Below are 15,595 nucleotides of genomic sequence, written 5' to 3'. Positions count from 1 at the left end.
ACATTTTTTTCATGTTTAAGGGTCATTTTTATACCTTTGTGTGAGAGTTTGTTCAATTCTTTTCCCAGTTTTTCTATCAGGTTTTTGATCCCTTGACAATTCTTTATAGTAGGAATATTATTAACCTTTTGTCTATATGTGCTGTAAATATCTTCTTCCAGTCTTTTGACTGGTGTTTCTTGCCAAGCAATTTTTTTCATATGTAGTCAGATTTATCAGTCTTTATTGCCTCTGGATGTTTCACCCATGTTTCCTTTTAGTATTTGTATGGTTTCATTTTTAACACTTAGACCCTGGATTCACTTGGAGTTTATTCTTGCATATGGCATTAAGTATAGATCTAATTTCAACTTTCTCCAAATGGCTTTCCATTTGGCTCAGCACCATTTATTAAAAAGTTCACTTTTCCCTGTGATTTGAGATTCTCACCATCTCCCCACACAACCTCTCACTGTCCTCCACCGTCCCCACCAAGACTTGGAGGAGCATCTGAGCCGACAGCATGGCATGGCACACAAAGGCTAACCAAACTATTGAGCTTCCTTCCGTACAAGGATGCGACTGGGAGAATAATGCTCAACTCAAAGATCCAGGAGGGGGAATAAAAGGGCTGGAGAGGTCACAGTGCGATGGGGAGGCAAAAAAACAACCAAGGGAGCTGGATGGTGATGAGACAGAATGAAGCTGAGATAAGCAGCACAGGAGACAGAAACAGAAGAGTTACTCCCTGGCATCGCCTCAGCTCTGTCCCACTGCCACAAATTCTTCTGGCAGAAACAGCCCAGAAAACAAGCTCCAGAAATCCCGAGATGTCACTCCAGTCAGAATGGGCATCATCAAAAAATCTACAAACAATAAATGCTGGAGAGGGTGTGGAGAAAAGGGAACCCTCTTGCACTGTTGGTGGGAATGTAAACTGACACAGCCACTATGGAGAACAGTATGGAGGTTCCTTAAAAAACTAAAAATAGAACTATCATACAACCCAGCAATCCCACTACTGGGCATATACCCTGAGAAAACCATAATTCAAAAAGAGTCATGTACCACAATGTTCATTGCAGCACTATTTACAATCGTCAGGACATGGAAGCAACCGAAGTGTCCATCAACAGAAGAATGGATAAAGAAGATGTGGCACATATACACAATGGAATATTACTCAGCCATAAAAAGAAACGAAATTGAATTATTTGTAGTGAGGTGGATGGACCTAGAGTCTGTCATACAGAGTGAAGTAATGTAAAATAGATAGCTAGTGGGAAGCAGCCGCATAGCACAGGGAGATCAGCTCAGTGCTCTGTGACCACCTAGACCGATGGGATAGGGAGGGTGGGAGGGAGACGCAAGAGGGAGGAGATATGGGGATATATGTATATATATAGCTGATTCACTATGTTATACAGCAGAAACTAACACACCATTCATTGTAAAGTAATTATACTCCAATAAAGATGTTTTTAAAAAAAAAAAAAAGAAAGAAATCCTGAGATGTGATCAATGAGAAAATATGCAGCCACAACAAAGGAGGAATTCTCCTCAAGTTAAAAAGATTTATTACCATTCCAGCCTTCATGTGAGCCCAGAACCTGGGGCTGGTCATGGGTGATTAAGTTGTCATGAGAGGACAGGACAGTGAACAAACCCAGGCACGTGACATGAGTCCACCTCTCTTCGCTGGATCCCTGCTCCACAGAGTGGCTGCTGGTGGGTCCACCTGTTCAGCCTCTGCCCCACTCACCCTGACAGTGCTCTAAGGCCAGGGCAGGCAGCCTCATGACCCCTGAGCTCACAGCTCTGAGGCCGCCTCTACTCCCCCAGCACTGGAGGAGCATTCTAGGGTCAGGCACTATGGATTTGACCCGATGGAGGGAGAAACAGTGCTGGAGGAGTTGTCTCAAGGTTAAAAGGACAAGGCATGCATGTTCTTATAGCCAAGGCCACGAACTGGCCACCCATGAGCCAACCAGATTTCCCCAGTGACAAGTCTGTTTGGCCCCTTCTGCCTGCTCAGTATTTAAAAAAATAATTCGTTGCCAATATTTAAAAATTGATTTCATATAAAAGTCTAGATTTCTGGCTTCTCGAGGGAAAAAGAAATTGAGAATATTTGGCAATGATGGGCCCATACTCTCCTGTGGTATTCACTGGCTATAGCTAGATAGCAGCTGTCCCTACGGACCAGATGTGCCCTTCCCAACTCAACCCAGTCCCCACATCCCTGATTATACCCCCAGCTCGAGACTGGGCAGCAGCTGCCTCGGATCAGTTATGTTATACAAAGGAAAAAATGGAAGATGTGCCCGCAAGCAACAAGTTCCTCGTGGTCCTCATCACTTACTGATGTCTTGCGCTTTGCCCTGCAGGTACCTGAGTTCGCAGACTATCTTAAACACATAGAGCATTCTCATATATCTCTCCCATCACATGCCCTGCCTCTCCAGGATACACTGTGCCCCACTGTTAACTAGGCAAGTCTAGAAAAGAACACTAAATCATAGACGTTAATGGAGGAACAGACTGAGATCGACTCCTTCAGACCCTTCATTGTAAGAGGGGGTGGGAGTAAAATGAAAACTGTTAGTACTCTCACTCTGCTTTTAGGTCAGTGACACACACAAAAAATCAATGAGAAAAATCATAAAGGTACTTCAGGAGACCAAGACTGGGTCAGCCTGAACGTGGGGGTCACAAAACATGTTAGCCCCCTTCCTTGACCGTTTAGAAAATGAGCTCTTAGAGAGAAAGCCATGGGGGTGAGGAGGAAAATGCAGTGGCCAGCCCAGTAGATGTCCTGGGCTGTCAAAAAACCACCAGGCTCATCCTCCTTTAGGTTAGGGCTGCTGGCCCACACCTAAAAATTGTATAGGTGGCATAAAATGACTTTCAGTGGGGGAGTGTCATCATTGTAGAAAGGGGTTTGAGAAAGGACAGAGTAGAATCTGGCCTTGGCCAACGTAAGACAGAAGAAGAGGATGCCTTCCTCACATCCCCTTCATTCTGCTGTGGCAGGTGCCACCTTATTTGCCCTTTAGGGAGGCGGAGATTTTAACACAGCCCAGATCCTTCCCGTTGATGCTTAGGATGATCTTCAAGCGGTAGTTCCCATTGCTGAGCCAGCTGGGCAGCTCCAGATCAGGCAGGAAGAAGTCAGACTTGGGCAGTGAGTAGGTACCCTGTGGGAAAGGCAGTGGACCACAGGTCAGTGAGAACCTACAGATGGGACTCTCTCCTGGAGTGACCTCTAGGATTGCAGCTGCAAACTGCCCCTCCTCCCACTCTCCTAAGAGCCATGTAGAGCACAGAATGTGGTAGCAAAAGGACACCAGAGGTCAGATCGAGTTTCAGGTCTCCCATTCACAGGTGGATAAACTGAGGCCCCCAAAAGATAAGTGATTCGGGATAGATCATATCAATTTACACCCACAGACATCCAGGTCTGCAAGAGAATGTCTCCAAACCCCATGTCTCTACTCTGCTCACGGGGGGAATGCTCTCCCCTCCCTATACTTACTTGTTTGAAGGGACAGTGACAGGGAAGCCCATAGGTGTGCAGGGGTTCTGGACAGGGATTCTCATGGGGAGTTAACACTTCAAGCACATTACAGAAGTTCTCGTAGGTGCAGCTGCCAAGTTCCTCCACACATGGGACTTTGACCCAAAAGCCAGCCACTTCCTTCTCCAGAGTTAGTACCACCTGGTGAGAGAGTTGGAGAAAGTGTAAAATTCCAAGGCAAACATACCAGTTCCTCTGCCTCTTTAGAAGGTCAGCATTTTATTTTAACAGAGTTTTTAATTGGATGGGATCTGGGAGATACTCTGATCGAGAAATGACAATATTGTGGCACATGCTCCAACACTATCCTTTCCTGTGCCCATGGCAGACATTAATAATCAAATGTAACCTTTTTTCCCCCTGCACTGAACCACACAGTCTTATAATTCTTTAGGTAGTCACTACCCATTGTTTGAAGTTGAAATGCACTTGTCATCTAACTGCTAATTGGCTAACTGTGGCACTGCTTCTAGACTTTCCTTCTCAGCCCAATCTTGGCTTCAGAACCTTTTCCTTCAGGGGACTTCAGGCAGCTACCACCAACTGATTGGAGTTGGTTACCAAGATGAAACCCATCTGCTATTCTTGGATCCTATTTTCTCTGTACAGCCATAGAAGACAGAAACTGAAAACAATAGGAATTTACAGAGGGATCATTCTGGGATTGCTATTAGGAAGATCTTAACAATCATAGTGAGGTTACAACAGAAGGAACTACCTCAAGAAGAGATGGGCTGCCTGGACCCTGTTGGGGAAGCTACAAAAGGACTCCTACACCCAGAGAGAAGCTGGATGGGGAGATCTGTAAGTACTTCACACCTCCATGCTGCCACGATTCTGCTCCTGTTCTGGAGGTGGGGGCTGACCAGTTGTGCCTGGCACGGGCTAAGCATTCACTACGTATTAGCTGCCTAAGAGCCAAATGAGTGGTGCCTTAGGGACCATGATCGTATCCCCCCAAAAGGTGTCAGGGAAAAGTGTCGGGAAAGGGCAGGAGGAAGTCTGATTCTCCGTGGGTGTGATGGCAGGAAACCACTCTCGCTGTAACATCACAGCATCCTATGAATCCCAGCCCCCAAGCTCACTTGATTCAGGGCTTTTGTTTCTAAGAGACAAATCCTGGATGGGCACTTATTCCCCTTGAGCCTGTTGGGCTCAGGCTAGCTCCCCAGCCTGTGGACTCAGTCTTCCAACTGCCCCAGGTGTCAGGATCCAGGTCCAGGAGGAAGGGATAAGTCCGCGCAGCCTGTATCCTGAGTGGGCAAACTCAAATTTGCCTCATCCCACTCTGCTGACCCACACGTTATTCCCCACCCCGAGTCATGCACGGTCCCCTCCCAGCCCTCCTGTCTCCTCTCCTGCCAAGCCTGCTTCAACCCCTTTGCCTAGAAAGAGCTGAGGGCCTGGAGTGGAATGCTACTTCGGCCACTTCCTACTCTTGTGCCCTTGGGGAATTTCTTCTGTCTCCATTCCCTTATCTCCAAAATGGGATATTTTAACAGTGTCTGCCTCTCTCACAAGGTCCCACTGAGTGAGACAATGCCTGTCAAACACTTAGCATACTGCCTGAATTCCAAAAATTACTTCCTGATGGACTTCTCCCCTCAATACCCCTCCTTGTTTTGCTAACACCCCAATGAAAATGGTTGAGCTGGTTCTGCCCTGAACAAGAAAGAACACCCAGCTGAGGGGACCAGCGGGGACCAAGTCCTGCCTGGGCTCCTCCCACCCCACTGGAAGCCTGTGGGGCTGCATCCACCAGGCTCCAGGCCTCCCCCAGCCAGGACAAGCACAGCACAGGAGGTACTCAGCGGGGGTACCCCGAACTTAAGGCAACATCCATGCCTGCCGTTTGGGGATTACAAACCATGGCTGATTTTCCAGTCCTTGTTCTCAGTCTACTTGTTCATATGGCTCAGAAGAGCAAGCAAGGGGAGTTCCCTGGGTGGTCCAATGGTTAGGCTTGGTGCTTTCACCGCCATGGGCCCGAGTTCAATCCCTGGTTGGGGAACTAAGATCCCACAAGACGTGTGGCATGGCCAAAAAAAAAAAAAAATCAAGCAAAGCTGAGTAATAAGGGAACATCAATCCCTCTACTCCAGGACTACCTTAGCACCTCCACAGCTCAACCTAAATAAACCCCTGTGTCATGGGACCTGGTTCCACAAGACAGACAGAGGCACTGATGGGTAATGGAATCACGATCTCTGTACCCACCAGGGCGCTTGGGCAAGTCCCTTCCCCCCTCAGGCCTCGGCTCCTCCATCTTGACCATGGAGTATTTGGATCTCATGATCTTGAAGAGACCTACCAGTTCTGACATCCTAAGAGTCCAAGTTTCTTGCAAGTTGAAAACAATGACATTTCTCTTGGCCTCTAGCTCAGGACTAGGCACACAATGCTCTAGATAAAGACCCACTGATAAGGGCTTCCTTGGTGGTGCAGTGGTTAAGAATCCGCCTGCCAGTGCAGGGGACACGGGTTCAAGCCCTGGTCCGGGAAGATCCCACATGCCGTTGGGCAACTAAGCCCATGTGCCACAACTACTGAGCCTGCACTCTAGAGCCCGCGAGCCACAACTACTGAGCCCGTATGCCACAACTATTGAAGCCCACATTCCTAGAGCCTGTGCTCCACAACAAGAGAAGCCACTGCAATGAGAAGCACATGCACCGCAATGAAGAGCAGCCCCGCCTGCCACAACTAGAGAAAGCCCGCGCGCAGCAACAAAGACCCAATGCAGCCAAAAAAAAAAAAAAAAAAAGACCCACTGTTAGCAACTGACTTGAAGGGGAGACATTTGATGAGATCAGGGAAGGGGCAGTTATATCTCAATCACAGGGCTCAGGCAGGGGCATTGCAGGTACAGGACTTTAGAGGGGAAAAACAAGGTAAACCATCAGGGCTGAAAGCTACGTGTCTAAAAGCCTGAAATAAGTGTAATGCCAAATGTGGTAGCAATTTACGATTCCTGAGGATGGGGAAACCAAGGTCTCAGAGGCTGCAACTTGAGAGCTCAAAGAAGGGAGTTCTAAATTATGCCAAATCCTGTGGAACACATCAAAAGAAGAAAAAGGCGTTCCTGGACAGACTCCAACCTTGTCCATGGCTCACAGAATCTGGCGCATCCAACTTCTAAAAATTGTAGCTGGCATCAAGTCCATCCAGCTTCCAAATGGGACTTTTTTTTTCCTTAATTTTTTGTTTAATTTATTTAATTTATTTATTTTTGGCTGCGTTGAGTCTTCATTGCTGCGCATGGGCTTTCTCTAGTTGCGGCGAGCAGGGGCTACTCTTCATTGCAGTGCCCGGGCTTCTCACTGCGATGGCTTCTCTTGTTGCAGAGCTCAGGCTCCAGGCATGCGGATTCTTAACCACTGTGCCACCAGGGAGGCGGACTTTTGATTGAAGAAATTTCACTTCAGCAAGGTCAGAAGAGGAGGAGGTTTCTCTCCTGCCACTAACAGGTGCGTGGCCTGGACCAGTCACTCCTCTCTGGGCCCCAGTAACAAGGGGAGAAGCCATTAACCTTAAGAGCCCTTCAGGCTCATACAGTGCTTGTGTCCTAGCAGCTCTCCTGGGGGGCGGGGGTCTTTGCTGTCAAGGGGAAAGTCCTGGCATACTCCCCTGCTAAAACTCCAAGCACTAATTCCACCTCCCTGCCAGAAAGAGCTCAGGAATAGGAAACATTAGACAGATAAGGACACCAGCCTTGAATGCTGACCTGGGGCAAGTTACATCCTTCTCTGAGCTTCAGTGTCCCTTATCTGTAAAAGGAGACTTATCACCTTTTCTCCTACCCAAGTGGTGAGAGGCTTTCATTTAATAGCTAGTATGCACATACCCTAAAAAGATAAAGGAACCAAATCAAAACTATATACATAAGAGAAATGTAGGAGGAAGGGAAGGGACAGTGGGAATCTGAGTCCAATTTTTTTTTTTTTTTTTTTTTTTTTTTTTTGCTGTACGCGGGCCTCTCACTGTTGTGGCCTCTCCCGTTGCGGAGCACAGGCTCCGGACGCGCAGGCTCAGCGGCCATGGCTCACAGGCCCAGCCACTCTGCGGCACGTGGGATCCTCCTGGACCGGGGCACGAACCCATGTCCCCTGCATCGGCAGGCGGACTCTCAACCACTGCGCCACCAGGGAAGCCCTGAGTCCAGTTTTAAAAAGCTCAATGGCCCAAACTTATGACAGGTAATAAAGTACAGACTGACGATGGTTCAACTTACAATTTTTCAACTTTACGATGGTACAGAAGCAATACACATTCAGTAGAAACTGTACTTCCTGTTATGAATTGTGATCTTTTTCAGGGCTAGCAATATGCAGTACCATTCTCTCTGGTGATGCTGGGCAGTGACAGGAAGCCACAGCTCCCAATCAGCCATGCGATCACGAGGGTAAACAACTTAAACCATTCTGTACCCAGACAACCATTCTGGTTTTCACTTTCAGTACAGTATTCAATATTCAACACCTTATCATAAAATAGGCTTTGTGTTAAATGATTTTGCCCAACTGTAGGCTAATGTACATGTTCTGAGTGTGGTTAAGGTAGGCGAGGCTAAGCTGTGATGTTTGGTAGGTTAGGTGTATTAAATGCATTTTCGACTTAATGAGATTTTTCAACTTATGCTAGGTTCACTGGGACATAAGTTGAGGAAGATCTATAATAGAAAATGGGTGGGGGGGGAACCCATCTTAATGGGCTACAAAGAAGCCAGGAAAAGGCTGGGGGAAGAAAAAGGAGTTCACCAGCTTTTTCCTTCCAAGTCAGCTGTACTGTATCAGTGTTCTTGGAAACGTCTGCAGTTTGCATGGCAGTGGCAGAAGAGCAAGCATGATGGCCAGCTCACCAAAGAGCTCTTTGCTCCAGACTCAGCGGAGGTAGTGTCAAAATGTGACCCTGGTAGAAAATCACTTGAAGAACAGCTAAAGAAAATGCAATGACCTAGCCTGGAGAAGACTTGGGAAGAGGTGCTGGACAAAGCAAAGCCTGAGAGCTGTTTGCACATACAGGACTCTGTCTGGGTCAAAGAAGCCACAGGAAGAGATTGATACTAACGGAAATATTAACAAGGGCTAACATGTACCGAGCTGGTCTTGTGTGCCAGGCCCTGTGCAAGGCACTATCCATGTTATTAACTCAGTAATCGCTCAGAGAAACGTATGAGGTAGGTAGGGGCTGTGATTAACCAAGTCAAAGGGTAGTTTCAGGTACACAGATTCCAAATCAGAAAACCTTTTAAAGAGTCAAAAGGAAACTGGTGCCAGAAGAGATCTGCACCAGGACACAGGCTGAAGGCATACAAGAATACAGTATATGTCGCAACTACTAAGCCCACACGCTCTGGAGCCCGCGTGCCACAACTAGAGAGAAGCCCCGTGCCCTGCAATGAAGAGCCCGCATGCCGCAACTAAGACCTGATGCAGCCAAATAAACAAATAAATATTAAAAAAATAATAATATGGTATAAAGGTAGCAATGCAAACCAGTGAGGAAAGGACTACAATATATGGAGTTGCAATGGATACACAGAAAGTTTCTATTGTTCTGTATGAAAACATGCAAATATCCACCCCCAAAACAGGCGACAGGCATGAATGAACTGGTTATTCCTAAACAAAAATACAAAAGGCAAATAAACTTATGAAAGGACATTTAACAAATCTATGCTTCTTTTGCTGCTCTGGGATTCCAGGATTCCAAAATTATTCAGTTCCCTGAGCATACATGCCTCAGGGCCCTCCCTCTGGCCCATAGCACCTTCCCTCCAGCACCTCCCCAACCCTGCCCACCCCTGGGCTCACCTTCAGAGGATCTTTGAGGTTCGCAGCGGTCCTGACCTCAGCACTGATGGTCATGTTCCCAGGAATGACAATGGGGTCAGGTTCCACAGTCAGGCTGTTGATCACCACAGGATCCTTCCCCTCATCGCAGTTATCCCAGGAAAAGCTACCGAGCTGGGAGAGCTAAGGACAATAAGGCAGCAAGAAAAGAAGAGAAAAGAAAAGTTGACAAAAGGAACTCTCGGGCTTGCCTGGTGGCGCAGTGGTTGAGAGTCCGCCTGCCGATGCAGGGGACGCGGGTTCGTGTCCCCGTCTGGGAAGATCCCACGTGCCGCGGAGCGGCTGGGACCGTGAGCCATGGCCGCTGAGCCTGCGCGTCCGGAGCCTGTGCTCCGCAGCGGGAGAGGACACAGCAGTGAGAGGCCCGTGTAACGCAAAAAAAAAAAAGGAACTCTCACAGGTTAGAAGGATTAACAGAGCAGTTTACTGACAGTGTGCCCGTGGGCAAGGTACAGGCCCTCTATGAGCTTCAACTGCAACTCCACATCTGTAAGCCTGGAATAACACTGGTCCTACCCATTTCATAGGCAGGACTAAACTAAAAGACAATCTCCCAGGGCTTCCCTGGTGGCGCAGTGGTTAAGAATCCGTCTGCCAATGCAGGGGACACGGGTTCGAGCCCTGGTCCGGGAAGATCCCACATGCTGCGGGGCAACTGGGCCCGTGAGCCACAACTACTGAGCCTGCGCGTCTGGAGCCTGTGCTCTGCAACAAGAGAGGCCACGACAGTGAGAGGCCCGCGCACCGCGATGAAGAGTGGCCCTCGCTCGCCGCAACTAGAGAAAGCCCTCGCACAGAAACAAAGACCCAACACAGCCAAAAATAAATAAATAAATAAATAAATATTAAAAAAAAAAAAAAAAAAAGACAATCTCCCAGAAGTGTGCCGTGAACTATAGAGCACAGAATCAGACCTTGAACTTCAAAATAGGAGACTAACCATATCCACCTTTGGTAGATCCCTTCTCTGATCTCTCACCTCCCTGCTCCCCGCTCCTCTCCAGCTAGTCTTGGCATCTCCTTAGAGGGAGGCTTTTGGAGGATTCGGCTTTGCAGCCCATGCCCAGAACCTTATTCACGTCACACCCCAGGCCCAGTCCAGGGCCAGGAACAATAGGGAACACAAAACACAGTGGGAAACATAACAACATCTAACACCCTACCCTCAGGGAGGCACAATTAGCCCAGGGAGGGACTAGGACACACCTGAAAAGATCCCCAGTGGGCCACCTGTTGATGAACAATCGTGAACAAACTTCCGCAATCCTAACCAGTGCTTTCTTAACTGCCCTGTCCCACACCCCAAGTCATTCCCCTCCCCTCTGCTGAGCCATATCTCCTCCTCTTCCTCCACATCCCCCAAGAGGTCTCCTGATACCTGATTCCACCATCGTGTCCAACTACACATGACCACTGACTCCCCACTCCCACAGAACCCTGTCTATGATCTTTAACACTTCCTATACCATGCAGACTCTGCCCACCCATGCACACCTTTCCCAGCCCCCTGAAGGCCACCTACGAGAGACTTTCAGCATTCCCACCACGCACATCCCATCTTAGAAGGAAAACCTGCCAGTCCCACATCTCCAAGTTGACCCCCGTCATCAACACAGCCACAGGTAGGTGGGCCAAAAGAGAATACTTAACCCAGGCCAGGCGGACAGATTCTCTCTGCCTCCTATTTGAGAAGTGAGACAGAGGCAAAATCATTCAGAGGACTTTGGGCTTTGAGCTGTCATGGGGTCATAAGCTTTAAGACAGAGCCAGAACACCTAGACTCATGACCAAGCCAAAGGGACAAGAAGTAAGGGCTCTGCTAGGCTGTGGAAAAAAGAACAGACAGAGTCACCCCCTGCCTCCGGCCCCCTATCTAAATAGGCAGTGAGGGGGAACAGCCAAGGGCATGGTTTTAGACTAAGATATAGGTAAATCAAGGCTTTAGTTGGTAGACGTGGCTTGAAATCATAGCTCGACCACCATATCATGTGACTCTACAGGCCAGTTTCCCCTTTGGAGCTTCAATTTCCACATCTTTTAAGTGGAGTCATTTCTACTTTCCTCCCAGACCTGTTGCGAGGGTAAGAGCATGTACGTAAAGCTCATGACACAATGCCAGGCACAAAGCATGAGCTGGCTCCCTAAATGATAGCCATTAGACATCCCAGCTGCCACTTCCTGCAATTAGTTCCATGAGATTCCTTGTATACCTGGAATAAACTTCCCTGTACTTGAGCTTCTTGGAATGGGCTTCTGTCCCTTGGAATGAAGCATTGGGCCATGACTAAGAAAGGCCTGATTCATCCCTGCATTCCCCACAGCCCCTTAGACAGGGTAGGTACCAACAAATGTTTCCTTCAACATTCATTCCGCAGATATTTATGAAGCAGTGATCACAGGCCCGGGGCCAAGGGCTGTTCATAGAGGTAAACAATTAGAAATGTGCCTGCCCTTCGGTGAGGAGCTTACAGTCCAATGTAAATAAATATTACCCACTATGATCTCTGGGTGCCATAAAAGAAACAAACAGAGGGTCGTGTTGAGAGTGACAAAGGACTCACTTAAATAGGGTGATGAGGAAGTTATAATCCTGCAAGATGAGGAGTCAGCCATGCAAGTAGTGAAAGAATGTTCGGGCGGAGGGAACATGGGCAAAGGCCTCGCACCAGGAAGATGCTCAGCTGCTCTGGGCCCTTCAAGGCCAGTGAGCTAGATGTAGTGGATGAGGCACCCAAGTAAGCTTAGAGGGGTGGCAGGGTCATTTAATTCATGCCAGACCTCATAGGTCATCATCAGGAGGCTGGATTTCCTATAAGTGCAATGGAACGCCATTGCAGGAGAGGGCCATGCTCTGGTTTATGGTTGAGGATGGACTGCAGAGGGTCAAGTTTAGAACACGGGAGACCAATTAGAAGGCCACTATCAAATGAAAGCATGCCTGGGATTAAGAGTTGGGCTGAAGGGTGGGTAGGAGGACTAGCCATTTTCTAGAGCTGCTTTCACAAATTCCAAGGCAGGCTGATTCACAGCGAGGATTGATTCCAGGCTGGAGGAAGTGTCCAGAGTACCCTGCTCCTCCTTCCCTCAGGCTCTGGGGAGACTTAACAAGGTGGTTTCTCGATGGCTGACTAGAGGCTTCTGTCACAGTGAATTCTGCAGCTGAGTCCAGTCTCATCCGGAAAAGGAAGCATGATGTGTTAGCAATGCCCACTAAGGGCAGGCCTGGCACCAGATATCTGTCATCCCAGCCTAGGCTAACATGTGGGAAGAGGCAATGTATGGCAGAGGGCAAAGGCACAGCTGTGGAGGCAGAAATATGGGTCCAAATCACAGACCTGGATTAAAACCATACCTCAGCCACTCCCACTAGCTGAGAACATGCATCAGTTGACCCCTCTTGAGGCTCAATTTCCTCATACATTCAATGGGCATAACTATATCTTCTCACAGGGCTACTGTAAGAGTGAGAAGTTTGTATACGGAAAGTACAGGTCACAACTCCTCAACACTGTCACGGCCATGAAAACACAAGTCTGAGAGACTGTCACAGACCAGAGGAGACTGGGGAGACAGGACAACACATGCAGTGTGGTGCCCGAGATTGGATCCTGGAACAGAAAGAGGACGTTAATGGGAAAACTGGTAGAATCCAAATAAAGCCTAGAGTTTAGCTCGTGGTAATGTACCTATGTTGGTTTCTCAGTCTTGACAAATGTACCATGGTAATACAAGATCTTAACATTAGGGGAAACTGAGTGAGGAGTGTGTGGGAGCTCTGTACTGTCTTTGCAGCTTTTCTGTAGGTCTTAAATTACTCCCCTAAAAAAAGTTTATTAGGGAAATAAAGAGCAAAGCACCTGGCTCAACACATAGCACATAGTATGTGCACAATAAATGACATTAGACAGTTATCAGAGAGTCTATTAAGTACCTATTTTGCACCCAGCCTGGGGCTAGACATTCTCCTCTTTTATGTAAGGATCACCACAGCCCAGGGTCATGAGACCAGGTTAATGCTAGAAGAGGAACTGGAACTCCCAGTTTCCCGATGCTCAAACACTCACTATCACCCCACAGCCTTCCTGTGGCCCAGGGTTTCAGGGGAAGGGTTCCGAATCACATGAGCCCAGAGAAGACCCGGATGATAGCAGATAAGAATGGAAAGTGCCCCTTGCTGTGTAATCTCAGATGAGTCCCCTATCCTCTATGGGGCTAGGTAAGGTGGGTGAACTCCCTGATGTCTCATGGCCTCTCTAAAACTGCCAATGTAAGACCCTCTGGTCTGGGGCGGCATCCACAGCCAAGACATGTAGGAGAGCGGGGATGTAGGACTGGTTCCAGACTTAGCCACACCACCTCATAGTGGTCAGACCTGGAGCCAAGAGAAACATTCTCAACCTACACTCAGGGACTAACTGTGAACCCTCCGGGCCAGTAAGGCCAAGAGTTCTTTGCTCCTCCATTCAATAGGCAAAATAGACTCCTTGCCCCTGGGGCAGGGTGAGGCCGAGCCCACTGGCTTCTATCACTTTATCAGTTTAAGATATAAGAGCTTTTCCATCCATGGAAGCATTTCCCTTCACCCACAACCATCAAAGAAAGGCAGGTTGGTACTATCGAGCCCATTGTACAGATAAGGAGACCAAGGCTTAAGGAGCCCAAATGCCACTCCCATGGATTAGAGACAGAGGAGGAATCAGAAGCCAAGCCTCCTAGTCCTATCCCACTTTCCCTCACACTGCCCTGTTCCTGGCTCTGACAAATATTTCCAAGGAGGTTGGCGGGAGGGGACCTAGGCTGGGCCTCTCTCTTTGACTGCTGCCAGAGATACTAAGTGTCTGGCCCCCAGGTATGCAGCAAAGAGGCCATGGAACTAGGCTTCTCTACTTCTCAGAATGACAGAACTTCCCCTTCCCCGGGGTCTGGAGCACAGGTTGACTGAGAAGATAAGGGAGAAGCTTGTAAGCTGTTGCCTCTCTATGCCTCACACCCAGGAACAGGGCTGCACTTTTGTCGCCAGAGGAGCAAGTATGGACCTTCTGGCCTGAAGAGCCTCTCAAACCCACCCACCCACGAGGAGGAGCAGTGCCTCAGAGCAGGACAGAGGGGAGGGGAAGGGTACCAGGCATTTTCATGGAGGAAAAGAGAGGGCACGTAAACGGGGCTGCGTCTCTGGGCCTGGGATTAGAGCCTTGGTCTTGCAGTTCCATAAATTTCACTCAGACGTTTGGAAAGAGGACAGGAGTACAGACGGGACTGAGATTAACCCTTCCAAAACAGTCTGGAGCAGAGCAAAGCCTTACAGCCCACCCTTCTGTACAGATGGGGAAACTGAAACCCGCAGAGAGCAAAGGACCCACTCAGAGCCCCACAGTTGGTGACTTTGGGAGGCTCTGATGCAAAGAAGTAATTCTAGAGACCGGAGAGGCCACCCCCATATCCCACCCCAGCCCGCACATCCCGAGCTGGGCTGGGATGCTGGAAGCAGCCTCCTAAAGGAGAGGGTGCTCACCCGGTTCGAGGAGGTGTGTGTAGCAGCCACTGGGCCGGCGAGAAGCAAGCCCAGGAAGATGAGGAGAGAAGCCTGCATCAGGGGGTTCATCGCAAAGGGTGGGTCCTCACCGGGTTAACTACAAGGTTCGTGGCGGCAACGACGCCTTTAAATGCCTGCCTGTATTGGTTATGCAAATCTGTGCATTGCTATGCAAAGCTGAGTGCGGCCACTTCCCCGTGCATCCCGCCCCCTCCGGATCTGAGATTTCGGGGCCGGGGATTGGACAGAGCTCTCCCGGCTCCGCCCCCCAAAGGTTCCTCCTTTAGCCCCGCTCTTCGCCCGTGGGCGACAGGCCCCGCCTTCAGTGGCGAAAGCAGTCTGAGGAGAAAAGGGGCGGGTCGAGTACGGGGCGGGGCCGGAGTGCGAGGGAGGGGCGGGCTGTTGTTTCTGAACTCACGCTGTGAACCGTCACTGCTGGAAGGGCCATCATGTTTTCGTTCGCCCAAGTCCTTCTTGACAAAAATATCATGCTCCCTGTCGATACTACGCTTCCCCTTAGCTGTGTTACAAATCACTGTGTCTTTTATTTATTTATTTTTTTAAAATTTTATTTATTTATTTATTTATTTTTGGCTGTGTTGGGTTTTTGTTGCTGTGCGAGGGCTTTCTCTAGTTGCAGTGAGCGGGGGCCAC

At 48.8% G+C, this 15,595-nt stretch overlaps 1 protein-coding gene across 1 annotated transcript; it reads right to left on the bottom strand.

Annotated features, from left to right (window-relative positions):
- Positions 1-1,539: 1,539 nt before the first annotated feature.
- On the bottom strand, positions 1,540-15,091 carry GM2A (ganglioside GM2 activator). Its single transcript, XM_007110892.4, has 4 exons — positions 14,921-15,091; positions 9,370-9,531; positions 3,515-3,697; positions 1,540-3,176 (listed from the first exon to the last, which is right to left on the bottom strand). The coding sequence occupies exons 1-4, from the start codon at positions 15,008-15,010 to the stop codon at positions 3,021-3,023; spliced, it is 591 nt and encodes a 196-aa protein (XP_007110954.1). The 5' UTR covers positions 15,011-15,091; the 3' UTR covers positions 1,540-3,020.
- Between the last annotated feature and the right edge of the window lie 504 nt (positions 15,092-15,595).

The sequence above is a fragment of the Physeter macrocephalus genome, chromosome 8, assembly GCF_002837175.3.
Source record: "Physeter macrocephalus isolate SW-GA chromosome 8, ASM283717v5, whole genome shotgun sequence".
In the NCBI taxonomy this organism is placed as follows: domain Eukaryota; kingdom Metazoa; phylum Chordata; class Mammalia; order Artiodactyla; family Physeteridae; genus Physeter; species Physeter macrocephalus.
The sequence above is the reverse complement of the archived record's forward strand: the minus strand, read 5'-3'. Positions and strand labels throughout refer to the sequence as shown.

Excerpts from the sequence above, each read along its gene's own strand:
- GM2A (XM_007110892.4), bottom strand. The coding sequence starts at position 15,010 with ATGAACCCCCTGATGCAGGCTTCTCTCCTCATCTTCCTGGGCTTGCTT. Across the intron at positions 9,532-14,920 it reads CACACACCTCCTCGAACCGG|CTCTCCCAGCTCGGTAGCTT; the intron begins GTGAGCACCCTC and ends TATTGTCCTTAG. Across the intron at positions 3,698-9,369 it reads ACCTCAAAGATCCTCTGAAG|GTGGTACTAACTCTGGAGAA; the intron begins GTGAGCCCAGGG and ends CTCTCTCACCAG.